General features: G+C 33.0%; 1 protein-coding gene across 1 annotated transcript in view; it reads left to right on the forward strand.

The window, feature by feature from the left end:
* Positions 1 to 15,927, forward strand: part of DIAPH3 (diaphanous related formin 3) — a 578,378-nt gene that overhangs the window by 191,808 nt on the left and 370,643 nt on the right. Inside the window, exons 8-11 of the mRNA XM_053563890.1 lie at positions 3,629 to 3,765; positions 5,622 to 5,727; positions 14,821 to 14,931; positions 15,222 to 15,340. Coding sequence (XP_053419865.1) covers positions 3,629 to 3,765; positions 5,622 to 5,727; positions 14,821 to 14,931; positions 15,222 to 15,340 — 473 coding nt within the window. The remainder of the gene's footprint in view (positions 1 to 3,628; positions 3,766 to 5,621; positions 5,728 to 14,820; positions 14,932 to 15,221; positions 15,341 to 15,927) is intronic.

The raw sequence follows: 15,927 nt of genomic DNA on the forward strand, positions 1-15,927 counted from the left end.
CACTTATAAAGATAAACATTCAGAGGGCTACACACTTAAGTACTAGTATTGAAATTATTATCATTTATATTTCTTTTTGCTAAATATAGCAAATATTTATAATTTCTAATCATTTCTGCCTTATTAAATTATGTATGTATTTTAAAGCATTTTCTGGAGCCAAGTTTTCTAGTGTCAACCAATGAAATATTTTTGTTCCTTCTTATCCCCTCCAATCAGATTTAATTTTCAAGGAAAATATCTGATGTAGAAATCATAATTCATTTCTATACTGAATTGAGTGTTCTTTGAGAATTAGATTTTAATTATATTAAGTAGTTTTAAATAATCTGTTCTAGGTGTAAATGAATCAAAGAATCAAACTGCTGATAGTGAAAGATCTTTTCCTGCTGAGTACATAGAACTCATTTAGGAGGCCCCTTCTAAAGTGAAAATATAGAAATTGGAAATTTCATTGTGATGGAAAGGCAGAGTAGAGAAAACCGAGGAACATTTTTTCACACGAAAAGGGCATGTGGATCATGATTGCATTCAGGAAGAGTGTCATGGCTAAAATGAGGTAGTATTCGGAGATAATATTCCTACTTGGTTTGAGATTGAAATGGAGGAGAAGTAACTTTATTTAAATTCTAATTTATATTAAACGTATTATTTATTCTTTTATATTAACAGGTTTTCTTGCTTATAAACTACATATATGGAGTATAAAATGTCGCCACTTACATCTGGTGCTATTTTATGTGATAATAAGAATAAAGAGTTAAGTTACTGATATACTTAGTATTATAGTATCTAAATACTAAACTTAGTAATATGTGAAATTTTTGGTAAAGTTTTTTTTCCTTCAAGATTGATGGTTTTTTAAATTTTATTTGGTCATATTTCTAAGTACAAAATTTGCTAACCTTCACAGTGCAGTCTTTATTAGAGTTCACTGAATGAAGAAATGCAGGTTTTAAGAATTAAAAAAGGTGGTACTTTATTTGGTACCAATAATTATATAATTAACATAATATGCAAATTTGACAACATCACAAGAATGTGAATTTCTTATAACAATAAATTAGACAAAAAAATTAAAATGGAAGATTTTAATTGTCTAGGAGAAAGACAATAAAAGGATGAAGTGTTACTCTATTTAAATTTTGAGGTGATTTGAACAGTGGCTTCATTTTGGGCAATTAACTTTGTGTGTGTGGCTTTAAAATGTGCACCCAAAGCTGGGGTGGTTTGTTCCTAGAGCCAACCCCTTTATCCACATTCTCTCTGCTACTGGGTTAACTCACCATGAGTAGTAGCTCAGCACCAATATTCATGTAGTGTGGGCCTACATGTTGGACAGTCTGTAAAGAGATTTAGCATCTTGACCTTCCTTTACCTAAAATATCATCTTCAATGAGCTGAAATTCCATCTATTAGGTAATAATAGGTCTTGTGTAGAATGTAAACAGAACTTGGCTTTGGTCTTCAGTTTAGAACAGACCAGCTATCATAATACCCAGAGTGGGTCCTTGACATTCAGCAAAGATACATCCTTAGACCTTTCAAAATTTGTCACATCTCTCTAACCTATAATAGCCTTCATTAAATGCACTTTAACGCTAGCCCTGGTAAGTTGACTGTTTCTCACACCAAGTACATGCTATATATTTGGTTTTGCTTTGTTTTTTAAATAATTGAATGAAAGTAACTTTTACACAAATAGCAATTCTGTATTTAGTTATAGATATTGAGTCATGGTAGTCCGGCCTCATTCTAGTCTTAAAATAAGCACTCCACATTTTTGCATTAGCAAAAGCAGAGAGTGCTGTCTGTGATGGTCAGGGTTCCCTAAATGATGGTCAAAACCATGAAATCACAGAATGCTCATATTCCACCTTTCACACAAAATGGTTTAGGGCCAGAGGGCTTGGCTGAAAAAGGTGCATAGTATTACTTGGAGAAAATGAGCATGAGTTGCCTTCGGTGGCTTGAGGAGTCACAGGATTCTGATTCTAAGGATAGCCAGGTGGGTAGGAAAGGGAAAATGCTAGAAGCAAGTTTAACTCAGTCCTCAGCTTTATTAGGACAGAGCTTTTGGTACTTGGTAATCATTGATTGACTTTCTGAGTTGAATCTAGATAGTACTTTATAAGCTGCTGACCATTCCCTGGAGTGATTGTCAAGCCATCTTATTGTTTCTGGCCCTATGCTTACATTTTTATTCTTTTGTTTCCGTTTATGTAACCACCCAGGGAATCAGAAAAGTAAGCATTTCCTGACTGTTTAGCTGTCTTATAAACATGTCTCTATCACCAACAAGATGGAGAAGTCTCTCCAAAAGTCCTATCTTGGGGCCACTGCCCGTTGCTTTTGTACTTCTCCATTGTACCAGTGTTTCTCAGATAGTGGTTTACAGCAAATGCAGTATTTCAGCACTGTGAAAATTTATTTGCGTAAATGCCATATACAATATAGGGAAGTTATAAATAGGATTTTATAATAAAGCATTTGGGTCTATGCTTGTAGCAGGTTTCAGCTTTGCTTATATGTAGTGCTGAGTTTGAGTTTAAGTCCTAGTTTATAGGTCAGTAATTGGGATTAAGGCCCTTTTTAGTACTTGATAGTAGCTCTGGTTAACCAATTTCTCACTTTTTAGAAGGATCCTCTGAGATGCATGATAGGTAAATAGCATTATTTTATTGCTTCTAGTCATTCTCTATATTTTGATAGTTATCATTCACAGATACATCATTAACATAACTCCTTATCTTCTAATTGAATGTGACATCCTGGTGGTAGCAAACAAACTTTATTCTTATCCCAAATCATTCCATTTAAATAATGAGTTTACAACTGCATTGTTTTCCCGATGATAAATTATTCTGATTAGAATACATTATGCCAGTTTCTATATGTTATCTGCCCAAATCAATCTTCACCTCTTGCCCATTTATGAAGTAAGCGCTAGTATCTACCCCTGTGGTGTAGATAATAGCATGTGGTAGGTGTGTGTGGCGTTTGAGCACTTGAAATGTGTCTGGTCTGAATTGAGAGGTTCTATAAGTGTGAAATACACACCACATTCCAAATACTCAGGAAGAAGAACAAATGAAATATCAATGAATGTTTCATATTGGGTACAGTTGAAATGATATTTTGGATATATTTGATTAGTTTTACTTGCTTAAAATTAATTATGTGGCTTACATCGTATTTCTCTTCAACAGTGCTAATTTATGTGTTTACTTGTGGTAAGATATCTCTTACTAACATTTCATCCCAGGAAAAAGGTATTCATGCTCTCAGTATCTGATTTGATAGCTGGCTGCTTGTTTTGGGCATTCCTGTTGAGAAGTCCCATATTTCTCCCTGCTTCTCTCTTTCTCCAGTTGACACTTACTGATCTTATTAATTATATGTCATATTACTGTAAAATCACCTTTGAGGAATTATATTTGATTTAGTTTTATATTTCTTGATATAAAGTGATACCTTTATGAATTTTTTAAAGATATTACATGGTCTCTATATTTTTACACTTAAGTGTATTATTCTGTCAAAGGTTTTTAATAACTACATTGCTTTCAGGGTAATATTTTTCTGAATAACTTCTAACATTTAACTTTTTATTTTCAAAATTTAATAGTATGGCTTGGAAAGAATTATGAGTGAAGAGAGGAGTCTTTCCTTATTGGCCAAAGCCATGGATCCCAAGTACCCCAATATGATGACGGATGTGGTTAAACTTCTCTCTGCAGTGTGCATTGTAGGGGAGGAAAGCATGTAAGTGTTCTCAACTTTTTCTCTAACTATATAATAATTTAATACAACTTGATTAATTTCATGTTTCATTATTCTACGTTAGAGTAGAATGTACTTTAAATCAATGAATATTGACGTATATTTAGGCAGCTGAATAAGATTCTTACAGGCTGAACATAAATGTTTGCATTTCTGTGAAAACTGTCATATTAAAACTACTTTGAACTTAAGAATCTGGTCACATCACAGTCTGATTTTTCAGTAGGAAGTGTGCTCCTCAGGTTTACCTTAACTTAAGCCCTAAAGAAAAATTGTAAATGAAGACTTGAAAAAATATACAAATGGTTCTGTTTCCTATTTCATTTTTTAAAAATAGAATTATTTCATATTGTTGGTCATGTCTATCCCCGTATAAAAACAAGCATATTACTATTTGAAAATCTAGTAAGACAGATTTAGAAAGAGATACACACACATTTATAACAGTATTTTACTGGTTGAGGGTACCAAGTCTTTGACCATAAGTGTATAGGAAGACCTTACAGCTTAGGACTGTTACAAAGACCATTACGTATTTATTAAAGACAATTATTAGGATAAATATTTTTATTTAAAGAAGATTGAGGTCCTAATTATTTAAAATGCTTTTAAAAAAATAATAATGTAAACACTGAACAACTGAAAGAACTATTCTCCTTGTGTAAGGGTAGGCAGAGTCCTCTATTGTGTAACCTCCTGTATTCATTTGAAAATCAGCCTTGTGGAGGTCTTGCTGAAGCTGGTGCTGTTAGCCCCTAATATGCACATGTATCTAATTAAAGAGGCTTAGCTATACCCAGCTGCAGTCCCGAACATGCAAAGCCAGGCCTGCAGCTTCAGGACTTTCAAAAGTTTAGTGTATAATCTTGAGAGTGAATTTTATGTTAATACATATGATACTTTCTGAGCTCCCCCTGCCCCTTTCCCCTTTCTCTCTTTCATCATCCTTTACTTCCCCTTACTAGCTCCTCATTCCTTCTTTCTTCCTTTCTTTTCCTCCTCCTTTTGGACTTTTCTTTTTCCTTCCCTATATTGTTCTCCCTTTCCTCTTCCAGTGTGCCCTCTTCTTTCCTCATCTTTATTTCCTTTATCTTTTTTTATCCTCTTTTTTCTCTTCTTTCCTCCTCCTCTTCCATATTTTTTTTGTTTCTTGACTCAATAATTAGGATATCAAAATGATTTAAATAACATTTAGGACTCCATGGCTATGGCTACAAACTGAGCTATAATAGTCTAAATTATTGGAAACATAACTATTTAAAAGGGAGGAAGTATAGTTCTTACATTGTTATTATATATTTGAGTATTTATAATACCTTGCTATTTTTCTTTTTTGTCATTATAACCTCATTTACTTAAATGTGGGAGACATTAGAGTGTAGTAGTTAATAACATACGTATGCAGTGCTTACTACACAGATAGTCTTATTTCAGGTACTTGCTCCACCGTTTAGTATACATGAGCCCTTGGACAAGTTGCTTAACCTTTTTCTGCCTTAGTTTCCTAATCTCTAATATGAGCTAATAATACCTTATGTAGTTGTTCTATACTTTAGAGTTAATACTTGTTAAGTGGTTCATATTGTACCTGATGTGTAGTAAATATTATAGAAGTGCATGATGAATGTCTTCATAGGGTTATTGTCAGGGATAAATGAATTAAAACAAAAACATGTTTAGAACAGTGCTTGATATATGGTATATATTCAGCAAGCTACTTGTAAAATGTTATTAGTTGCCTAGGAGTATTGTCTTCTTTAATGGGATGAAGCAAGTATATTACACATTTGTGTTATTTGCTACTTACAATTTAATAATAGATTCAAAATTTCCAATAGCCTTGAAGAAGTTTTAGAAGCTTTAACTTCAGCTGGTGAAGAAAGAAAAATTGACAGGTTTTTTTCTATTGTGGAAGGCCTTCGACACAATTCAGTTCAATTGCAGGTACGTTTCATTTATATAAAATATATTTTTAAGTGACATATTGTATACATTATTTTTTAATTGTTTTGTGACTGGCTTATATTTAAATACTATCACAAAGCACTGTATGCTATTTAATATTCTTTTATGGCAATTTTAATAAAAACATAAAATTTTGAGTTGTACTAGTTGTAGTTTCCTATAGATCCAATTATGATTTTTCTGTTGTTTACTTTTCTAGCAGTAGAATTACTAGATTTGCCCTATAAAAGATATAAACATAGTCCTATGAATTGTTATTTTATGTCTCATTAATTATTATAATTTTTAAAAAGTTTTGCCAATTAGGTAAATTATGCCTTTTCATTGTTTTGCTTTTCATAACTGAAAAGTTGCAAGTTTACACAAGTAATAACAAAACTCCAGGTTACAGATATTTTCAGAAATATATACTTCCAAAAATTCACCCTTAGCCTTAAACATTTTATTTTTATTTATTTTTGAGGCAGAGTCTCACGGTGTTGCCCAGGACAACTCCTGGGCTCAGGCATTCCTTCCTGCCTGTATCTTCTAAGTAGCTAGAACTACTGCTGCCCACTACCACACCTGGGTGATTTTTCTCACTTTTGTAGAAGTGATTTCTAGCTTTGTTCATCATGGTCTTCCTCAACTTGTGGCCTTAAGTGATCTTCTTACCTCTGCCTCCCAAAGTGCTAGGATTATAGGCATGAGCCACTATGTTCAGCCTATACTTAAATGTTTTGGTATCTGAGGTGAATGGCTAATGTTCATTTAATTTTTTTTAAATGATGTTTTCATTGGTGTAATTATTGTAATATCATTGTTAATCAAACCTGAGAATCTTTTAAAAATAAATAACCTGCATTAAAACTGGTTCTTACCCTCCAATATTTAAAATTTAATTGGTGTGGTTGTGATGTGGAGTTTTAAAAAAGATTTTCAAGTGATTCTTACATGCAGCAAAGTTTGGAAACGAATATGAAGTATGTCTGTTTCACACTTAGTGAAAGTTAAAATTATAGTTTTTTTTTTTTTTAAGTTCTGGGTAGCATAGTCCTTTAATTGTTTCCTGGTATGGTAGGAATAGAAAAGCCAATTCTTAAATTAAAAAAAAGTTAAATTAAAATTAAAAATTGAACATGGTGTTTGAAGAACTGCAAAATTAATAAATTTATGATGACATTTCAGCTGACGAGGTTTATGAATAAGTAGTGAGGAACCTTGCTGATGGGATTTGTTTCTTTTGGCAGTAGGCAGGTTTAAAGATGTGAGTAGATAGTCCCTATTATATTGACCCTGCTGGAGCCTCTAGAAAAGAGCCCCTCTTCACTCATTCTGGGTGGAGCAGAGGACGCTGGCGTTGGGGTCTGGGATGTGTTCTCAGTCTCTGGTGTACACACTGTGCCTCAATTACTTGGTGTTCTGGGATTTTTTTTTTGTTGTTGTTGTAGAGAGAGAGTCTCACTTTTGTCACCCTCAATAGAGTACCCTGGCATCATAGCTCACAGCAACCTAAAATGCTTGGGCTCAAGCGATTCTCTTGCCTCAGCCTCCCCAGTGGCTGGGACAACAGGTGCCTCCACAATGCCTAGCTATTTTTAGAGATGGGGTCTTGCTCTTATTCAGGCTGGTCTTGAACTGATGAGCTCAGGCAATCCACCTGCCTGGGACTCATTACAGGTGTGAGCCATGGCACCTGGCCAGTGTTCTGGGATCTTTTAATTCATGTACTATTATCTCCATTTCTCTTCTCCTTTGTTCCTTTTTCTATTATACTTTGTTTCTTCTACCTAGTCTCCTATCTCCCCCTTTCTCTCTCTTCTTTTCTTTTCTTTTTATTTTAAGTTTTTTTTTTTTTTAATTAAATCATAGCTGTGCACATTAATGCGATCATGGGGCACCATGCACTGCTTTTATGTACAATTTGAAATATTTTCTTCAAACTGGTTAACATAGCCTACTTGGCATTTTCTTAGTTATTGTGTTAAGACATTTATATTCTACATTTAGTAAGTTTCACATGTACCCTTGTAAGATGCATCCTAGGTGTGGTCCCACCAATTACTCTCTTCTTTTCTGTTTTCTTTTTCTTTTTTGTATTTTTCCTCTGTGTGGTTGATATATTGTCATCTGGTGCTTTAACTAGTTCCTTTCTAGAACCTGGCCCCAGGCTTCCTATTCACTGCAAAATTATAGAAGAGTAAACCTACAGAAAACTTCGTAAAGAAAAGTCAAAAAATTACTTTATCTTATTTTTGGCAACTTTTTTTTTTATGAATTTATAATTGTTTCTAAATAAAATTTTTCTTAAATATTGGTAAAATGAGGTTCCCATTCTTTTATTTACAATAGTATCACATCACTTGAGGTTTTAAGCTGTGACTGGAGGGATGAGGAATGGCTTGATTAGAACAAAGCCCAGTATTGTAAATGACACGAGTTGCTCATTAATTGGAAAGTTTAGATTATTACAGCCTTCTAATTCTTGGTTATTTGGCATATTAAATTGTTTTGGCTATCAGACATTAAGATAAATCTATTTGATTTTAATGTTTAATTGACTACTAATTAAACAACCAATATGAACTTGAAGGCAAACTCCATTAACTTAACAAATTTTAGGATCAATTAAATCATTTCTTTTATGGGTAGTTACTAATTTTATGGAAGGTGCTATGTTTTGGAAAAGTAACAATTCTAAATTTCTGATAAATGTATATTAGCCAGTGAATATTTGTTGGGAGAGAAATATCAATTGAAAATTTGGAATCGTATAGGTTAGTATTTCTATAGAAGATAATAAAACTTGAAGAAATTTAAACTATTCTATTTATGGAAAGATTTGGTGCAGTTTTTAAGTGATTTTTTTTTTAAATTTTATTCAGATAAAATAATATCATGTAATTTACCTATTGACATTGCACAATTCAGTGTTTTTTTATATTCCCAGAGTTGTGCAACCTTTATCACAGTCAATTTTAGAACATTTTAATTGCCCCCATTTAATTGCCCCCTTAGCTCTAACCCACAGTCTCCTTTTCTCTCCAGCCTTACCCTGCAACAGTCATCTGCTTTCTATAGTTTTGCATATTCCAGAATTTCTTTCCATTTAGCATACTTTTTCAGGATTCATCCACGTTGGAGTATGTATTAGTACTGCATTTTTTTATTGCCACAAAGTAGTCCACTGCATGGCTTTACCACATTGTTTAAATGTCGTCAGTTTATAAACATTTATGTTGTTTCCACTTTGTAGCTGCTGTGAATAATGCTGTGAACATTTGTGAAGATGATTGCTTTCTTAACTATGGCTATTTGTCATATTTGGTGTTAGATCGGGCCTAGCAGCAACTTTGTCCTTTGATAGTTATGGATTTCATGTATTTGATTTAATTTTGAGAAATTTCCCTAGGTATAGGTGGATGATTATATTTGCTTTTATGAAACTAATTGCCTTAGTTGTAAGTAATTGCATTTTCTGTCACAGTTAATAATGTTGTTAATTTTCGGATGTCCTATAAAACTAAAATAATTTTTTTGATAAAGTTCTCAAAGCTTAATTTTCATCAAAAAGTAAAGGGTTATTTTACCATCCTTTTAATATTTTTCCTCATTTTCTAATATATTCAGGTTAAATTTCCATGCTCTTGATTAAGACTAGACAATGGGAAGGATTGTTCTACATTTTTGTTTTCCCTAGTCAACCGTTTTGTTGTAGGTTTTTCCTACCTAATAAAGGCTTCTCAGTGTTTTATTAAGCCTGATGTGTTGGAATAGCTAGCATGTGGCAAGCTTAGGTTAAGAGTAAAAGGTACATTTTCCAGAGTGCTAACTGAGGCCAAAGGGGAAAATAAAAGGGAAAGGAAATTCTCTTTTCTAAAGATTCCTGATTATGTGTTATTTTCAAGTATACTTACATTATTAAGTAACACTGTAGTATTGATAATATCTAAAAATATTTCCTTCTCTGGGTCTTTCAGAATTTTCTACAAATAAAGTATATTTTAGAGGTAGCTCATTGTCAATTTTCTCATAAAGCTATTGCTCCAAGTGCCCATTTTGTTTCATTAGCTATATAATTTGCATTTATTAAAATGTACTAATCTGGGTAATAGTATCAGATCACCAAATTGAAAGTGAAACTTGTTTGTCACTGAATAAAAAAAACCCAATTTTTTTCTTTTAAATTGGAGAAAATGGTAGATAGTAAAATAAAAGTGATCTTTATTGTTATATTGCAAATTCTATTTATCAAAGAGTGCTTTTTTAATTTTTTAACTTAATTTTTATTAAATCATAACTGTGTACATTTATGGAGTACAGTGCAATGATTTGATATACAATATGGAATGCTTAAATCAAACGGATTAACATAGCCATCATCTCACTTGTTTTTTGTGGTAAGACATTTATAATTTACTTTTAGTTGTTTTAAAATGTACTCTTGCATTGTGCACATTAGATAATCACTTACACATTCAGACAAATGATAAAAAACAAATCTAGTCCAGAAAGGAGGGGAGAGGAGGAAGGGAGAGGGCCAGTGGAGGAAGGGTATTTGATGGGATCTCACCTAATGTGCACAGAGTGCTTTTTAAAGGAGGATTGGTAGACTTTTTCCTAGTCTGATCATAACAATAAAGATAATTTGACTGCCTATGCTTATCATAGAATTTGAACAGACATTTGATATAGTATAGTAAGAAAATGAGAAACCGTGTGCCCCAAATAACTTAAAGTTATTCTCAGGCCTTAGAGAATCTTATTATCTGGAAAGAAAGTACAAATATAAATATAGGACTTTAAAAAAGCATGCATTACTTTCTTTTCTCAAATGTATCAGGTAGGGTTTTTTAGCTGCAAGCAATATAATCTGCTTTAGCTAATTTAAGTAGAAAATGGTTTTGGGCACCCTATAGAATTTCTGGCAGGTCCAGGGAATCATATGTGGATAGAACATAGTAATTCACGAGAAAAATACCACATCATATCATAGCAGTATTCTAATGGAAACACTATTTCTAGAGCTTCTGGGCAGTATCTGAGACACTAGGGACAGTAGACATTCTACCACAGTTGCCTTAGCAGAACGACAGCCTCCATCATAGGGTCCAGTCTTCCTGTGTTTGATTGCCCCCTCATGTTGGCCAGTTCTTCCTTAGTAGAAAAGGACTGAAATAAGTGTGGATTAACCAGTCTTCAGTTTTTGCCACACTTTACTTTTTGTTATTTTTATTTATTTTTTTCCTTTCTGTATGTGTCTTCTGTCTAATCTTGTGAGAGCCACGCTTTGCTAGGATATACAATATGGAATGCTTAAATCAAACTGATTAACATAGCCATCATCTCACTTTTTTTTTTTTATACCCTATGACCCATTGTTGGTCATAGGATGTATTTTATCAGGAAAAGAATCAACGTCTGGGAATTCCAGAGTTTGTGGGGGGTGATTTTTCTGCTACTTGTAAACTGATATGTAATTCTGCCACACTTTGTGCATTCTGTCAGAAAACATGAATGCCTATGTTAAAAACAAAGGACTTTATTCCTTGTAGCACTTAGAGTAGCTCAGATACCAGCTCAGGTGACCATAGTGTGATACTTGTAGTGTGATGAGAAGAGGGCCCTTTGCTGTAGGTTGTGTTTTAGGAGAGAAACCTTAGGCTTAGGGGACACAACTTTAATGTCAATTGTTACTAGAAGAAAACTGTGTCTCATACTTATTTAGTATCCCGGCATACACATATAATATGGTCTTAACCCATATCTGATGATAACATATGAAAGCACAGAGTGTGGTCATATATAAGGAACAAAAAGAAAAAGTGAAAGTGTTCTGTTAAATACTTAAAAAATAGGAAATTTGATTAAGCTTCAGTTAAAATGCTTATGAATTAGACAATATGAAAATGATACCCTTGTTAAAACTTGCTTTGTGAAATAAGGCTCTTTGTGTCTTCCTGAGAAGCTAGAGGTTTGATGTAGAAAGGACTAGGGGAAATGCTTATGAAGGAACCTGGGGAAGGAGTTGGGGAGGCTGGGAGAGCTGTCAAACTCAATGTAGCTGTGAGGGAGAGAGGGAAGGAATGAAGGTTGAATAAAACTGTCTCAGGCCACCCTGATGTTCTAGGAGAGCTTGGCGAGGTCATTGGGGAATCCTTGAAGTAAAGTGTCTTGTGTCCCATGAATAGGTCTGGTTTTAGTAAACTTGCTGTGTTTAGGCATTGGCTGGGAGCAAGGAAGTGTGGCTTAAGCTTAGATGCTTTGATGGGGCTGCAGGTCATTTATGGTTCCTGCAGCCAGAGATTAAGGGTTTCATTCTTATGGCTGCTGCAAAGATAGTTTTTTTTCTTAATTCTAAGAAGAATCTCCTTAATCTCTAGATTTCATTCGATTCAGTTATAAAATAGATCTTTGAACATTTGCTTGGATCTTCCTTTTCCATGTCTCAGAAAGTAGAAAAACAACATTTTTTAAAATTTAAATAATCAAGAAGTTCCCCTTATTATATAAGTAGTTTACGTTCCATAAAAATATTAAAAACAGTAGAAAAAGATCTTCCTTACTGGAGTTACATGTACTGTACTAACTCACTTCCTAACTGTGTCATTTACAGAGCATTCAATTGGAAGTATAAATAAAATTCGTCTGTCTTCTTTAGAGAAGGTTCCATTCATCTCTCTATAACAAAATTATAGAGCCTGTATTTGCATATATACTGTTTGCATATGTAGTCTGTTTAGTTTCTATTCTGAATTAATTGCATAGAATTTGAAAATCTTTGGAATTTCTTTATATTGGAGGTAAAATATTTCTTATAAGCATCATTTACTCATTGTAGCTTGATAAATGTGAAATTTGATTGTGCAAAGAGAGAGAGATGATTTCTGCTATGGGGTAGAGAAGATGAATACAGTCTATACTGTATCTTCCAGGCCCAGATAATAACTATCTGAAGATTCTGATAGAATTTTTATTTATTTTATTGGTACTTGTTTTCAATCTGGATTTAGTTCCTTAAGCTGATATATTTTTACAGAGTAGGATAACCATTATTTTACTTATAAAGACATCTACTTATTATATCTAGGATGAGTATGTTGGCCCAAGAGCAAACAATCTGAAGACTACTTTCTTTTTCTATTTGTTAGACGACTGTCTATCTTCTCTCTAAGAATCATGTATAAAACATCTGCTCTGGTGGCCTTTGAAAATAATTGCACAGGCTTTGTGGATGGGGCTCAGGCATTAGTGTACCTTGAATTTTATACTTGTTTTTCCAAAAAGGGCAAGAATTCAATGGATAAAACACAAATGCACACAGACATACATACACACATATATATCACAATACATGTGTTAAAAACCTAGAAGAAACTTTTTAGAGGGAATGTTATGTTTTAGTACATACTTATATTTATTCACAGAAAATTATTTATATGGTATAAATTAATAGGTTGTAGGTGATGGTAATGGATAATTACTGTTAGAATTGGGAGGGGATTTTATAAATCTAACTTAAATTCATTATTTCAATTTAATTTCTTATTTTTTCTTCTATAGAGAATTACCTTTTTGAATATTTCTGGGAAAAAAGTTTGCATTATCCTTTCCCTCTTTTCTGCTCAGTTTTATGTTACTGTTATCTACATATCTGCTTTTCATTTAGGTGATATTTGCTGTAGTTTTTCTATTTAACTACTTTTGAGTTTTCTGTAATTTGCATTTTTCTGGAAACCAGGTGACTGGTTTAATGTAGTTTCTCTAACATAAACAAGCATTATTTATATATTCTTTGAGATCTTTTAAAATTATGTGGCATTGCTGAAAATAATTTTGTGGGTACGAGGTAATGAATGGCAGGAGATGGAGAGAAAACATTTTAAACTTGACTTTTTGACATGAACTGGTTATAGCTGAGTGAATGTGTACTAGGAAGGTAGACTGTGGGTTTTTTTTTTATTTTTTTACTTTTAGAAGTGTGTTTTTCTTTTTTCCCTTTCTCCTCTGGCATATTTCTCACCCCCACTATAAGCAATCTTAAGTTTTGACAGGAGAAGCATGCTGGTCAGATTTAATGCTTAGATATCAAATATAACAATTACTATATATTTCAAGCAGCAGGAACTGAGACCCCTGTTGGGGTCTTATTCTAAAACGGTATTTTAAATTCATATAAACCTTGCCTTAAGGGATGAAGAAAAGACAATTTAGGGAACAGCGTGGGGTTAAACATATTGATTAGTAGTCCAGTAGTTCTTGCCAGACTTTAGGTAGAATGTAGCAGGCTTAGAAAAATAACACTATCAACAACAACAAAGAATACTTTGCTTCTCTAGAGAGAATCTCTTTTGCTCCCATGTTAGGGATTTTGGATGATGAAAGACGTTATGTGTTTCAGCCATGGATGAAAAAATGAAGAAGTTAGAAGTTTAAGTATTAACCATAAATTGAAAAATTTTGTGATTTAAAAACTTATTTAGCTAAATACTAAGGAATTTAGCTGGATAATTTATTTCTGGTTAATACATAGCATATAGTAATTTTGAATTTTTGCCAAAGCATGAAAACAATTCTCTGATAAATTAACGCCTAGAAATTAATTATGCAGTGTTCATTATATAAATTATGGATATAATAACCCTATTAACCAGATTTAAGACCCTTGTAGACCTTGAGGTAGTTGGGTCTTTAAGTTTTTCTTGACAAATGGAAAATTATTTTGTCATTTTATTTTATATGTTATTCATCCAATAGATATTTATATCTTTCAACTTGGTTATGTTCAATTTCTATTGTATGTGTGCAGAGTGATATCACTGGATAAGAACTTAACTCTTGTTTATGAGTGGATTTTTCTTTATGGAATGTTACCGATGGCTAATATTTCTCCATCTCCTTTTTCACCTCAGAAACCCTCAAATAATTATATTTCTTAATTTATACTTGGTGAAAATATTTTACTTACGAATGATTGTTTTAATAGGAAGGATACTTGATAATACTTAGAACAAAACCTTGATGTTTTGGTTTTGTTCTTCTTTCTTTAATGTTGAGAATCCAGTAAGAGTCTCACTGTACAATCTGTTGTAGGTAGCTTGTATGCAGCTCATCAATGCCCTTGTTACGTCTCCTGATGATTTGGACTTCAGACTTCACATCAGAAATGAATTTATGCGTTGTGGATTGAAAGAGATATTGCCAGTAAGTGCCCTGCAGACTTCTTATTAATATTTAAATTAGAAGAGTACTTGAGTTGGGGGAAATTTAGATAAATTACCATCAAGAATAATTTATCTGTGGGAAAAGGCTTGAGTATAAAAACCTATTTTTGAGATATAGATGATAAGATTTGAGTATTATTTAATGCTTTAAATGTTTGAATGCTATAAATCAAGTTGAATGGTTGGTTTATTGTTTATATGTTTTTCATTAACTCTTTTACATAATTAAAAACAAAATCATTCATCATAATTTCTATTTAATATCTCTAGAATTTAAAACGCATTAAGAATGATGGCCTGGATATCCAACTTAAAGTCTTTGACGAGCACAAGGAAGAAGATTTGATTGAGTTCTCCCAGCGCCTCCAAGATATTAGAGCTGAACTTAAATATCCATTTGTTCAGAAATCTAGTCAGATAATATGTGAAATTATTGCTAAATCTAAACTAACTGCATCCCCTCAAATATTTAACTTATTTCTACACAGATCATATGAAATCAATGCTTTCTGAATCAGAAACATTTTATTTAGTTTAATATATATTTTTATGAATACACACATACATGTGTGGATATTAAAGCTAACAGATTCTGTTCTGGATGCAATCTATTTAAATTTTTTTTTTTAAATATTTGGCCCCTCCTCTCCCACCCAGTGACATGCAGCTTTAGGAACAGGGTAGCCTCTGTCCACTAGCCACTTCCCTATACCTTGCTTCATGCTTCCATGAGCCCCACGATAATTCTTTGTCTGTGCTCTTCTTGAGATTCAGCAGTTTCCTAGCCTCATTTGGGGCTTCTGCATGACAGGCAATGCCTGGTATCTGCTCTTTTGCTTGGGTTACCCTTAGCCCTGAGTACAGTGTTCACAACCAGCTGCCTATTACCTTTGCCCCAGTAACATCTTTACTTAGGAGAGAGGCGGATTATTTGGAATTGATCATATAGAAGGGAAGCTAGGAATTGTCAGGTCAA

This window comes from Nycticebus coucang, chromosome 15, assembly GCF_027406575.1.
Source record: "Nycticebus coucang isolate mNycCou1 chromosome 15, mNycCou1.pri, whole genome shotgun sequence".
Classification (NCBI taxonomy): Eukaryota; Metazoa; Chordata; class Mammalia; order Primates; family Lorisidae; genus Nycticebus; species Nycticebus coucang.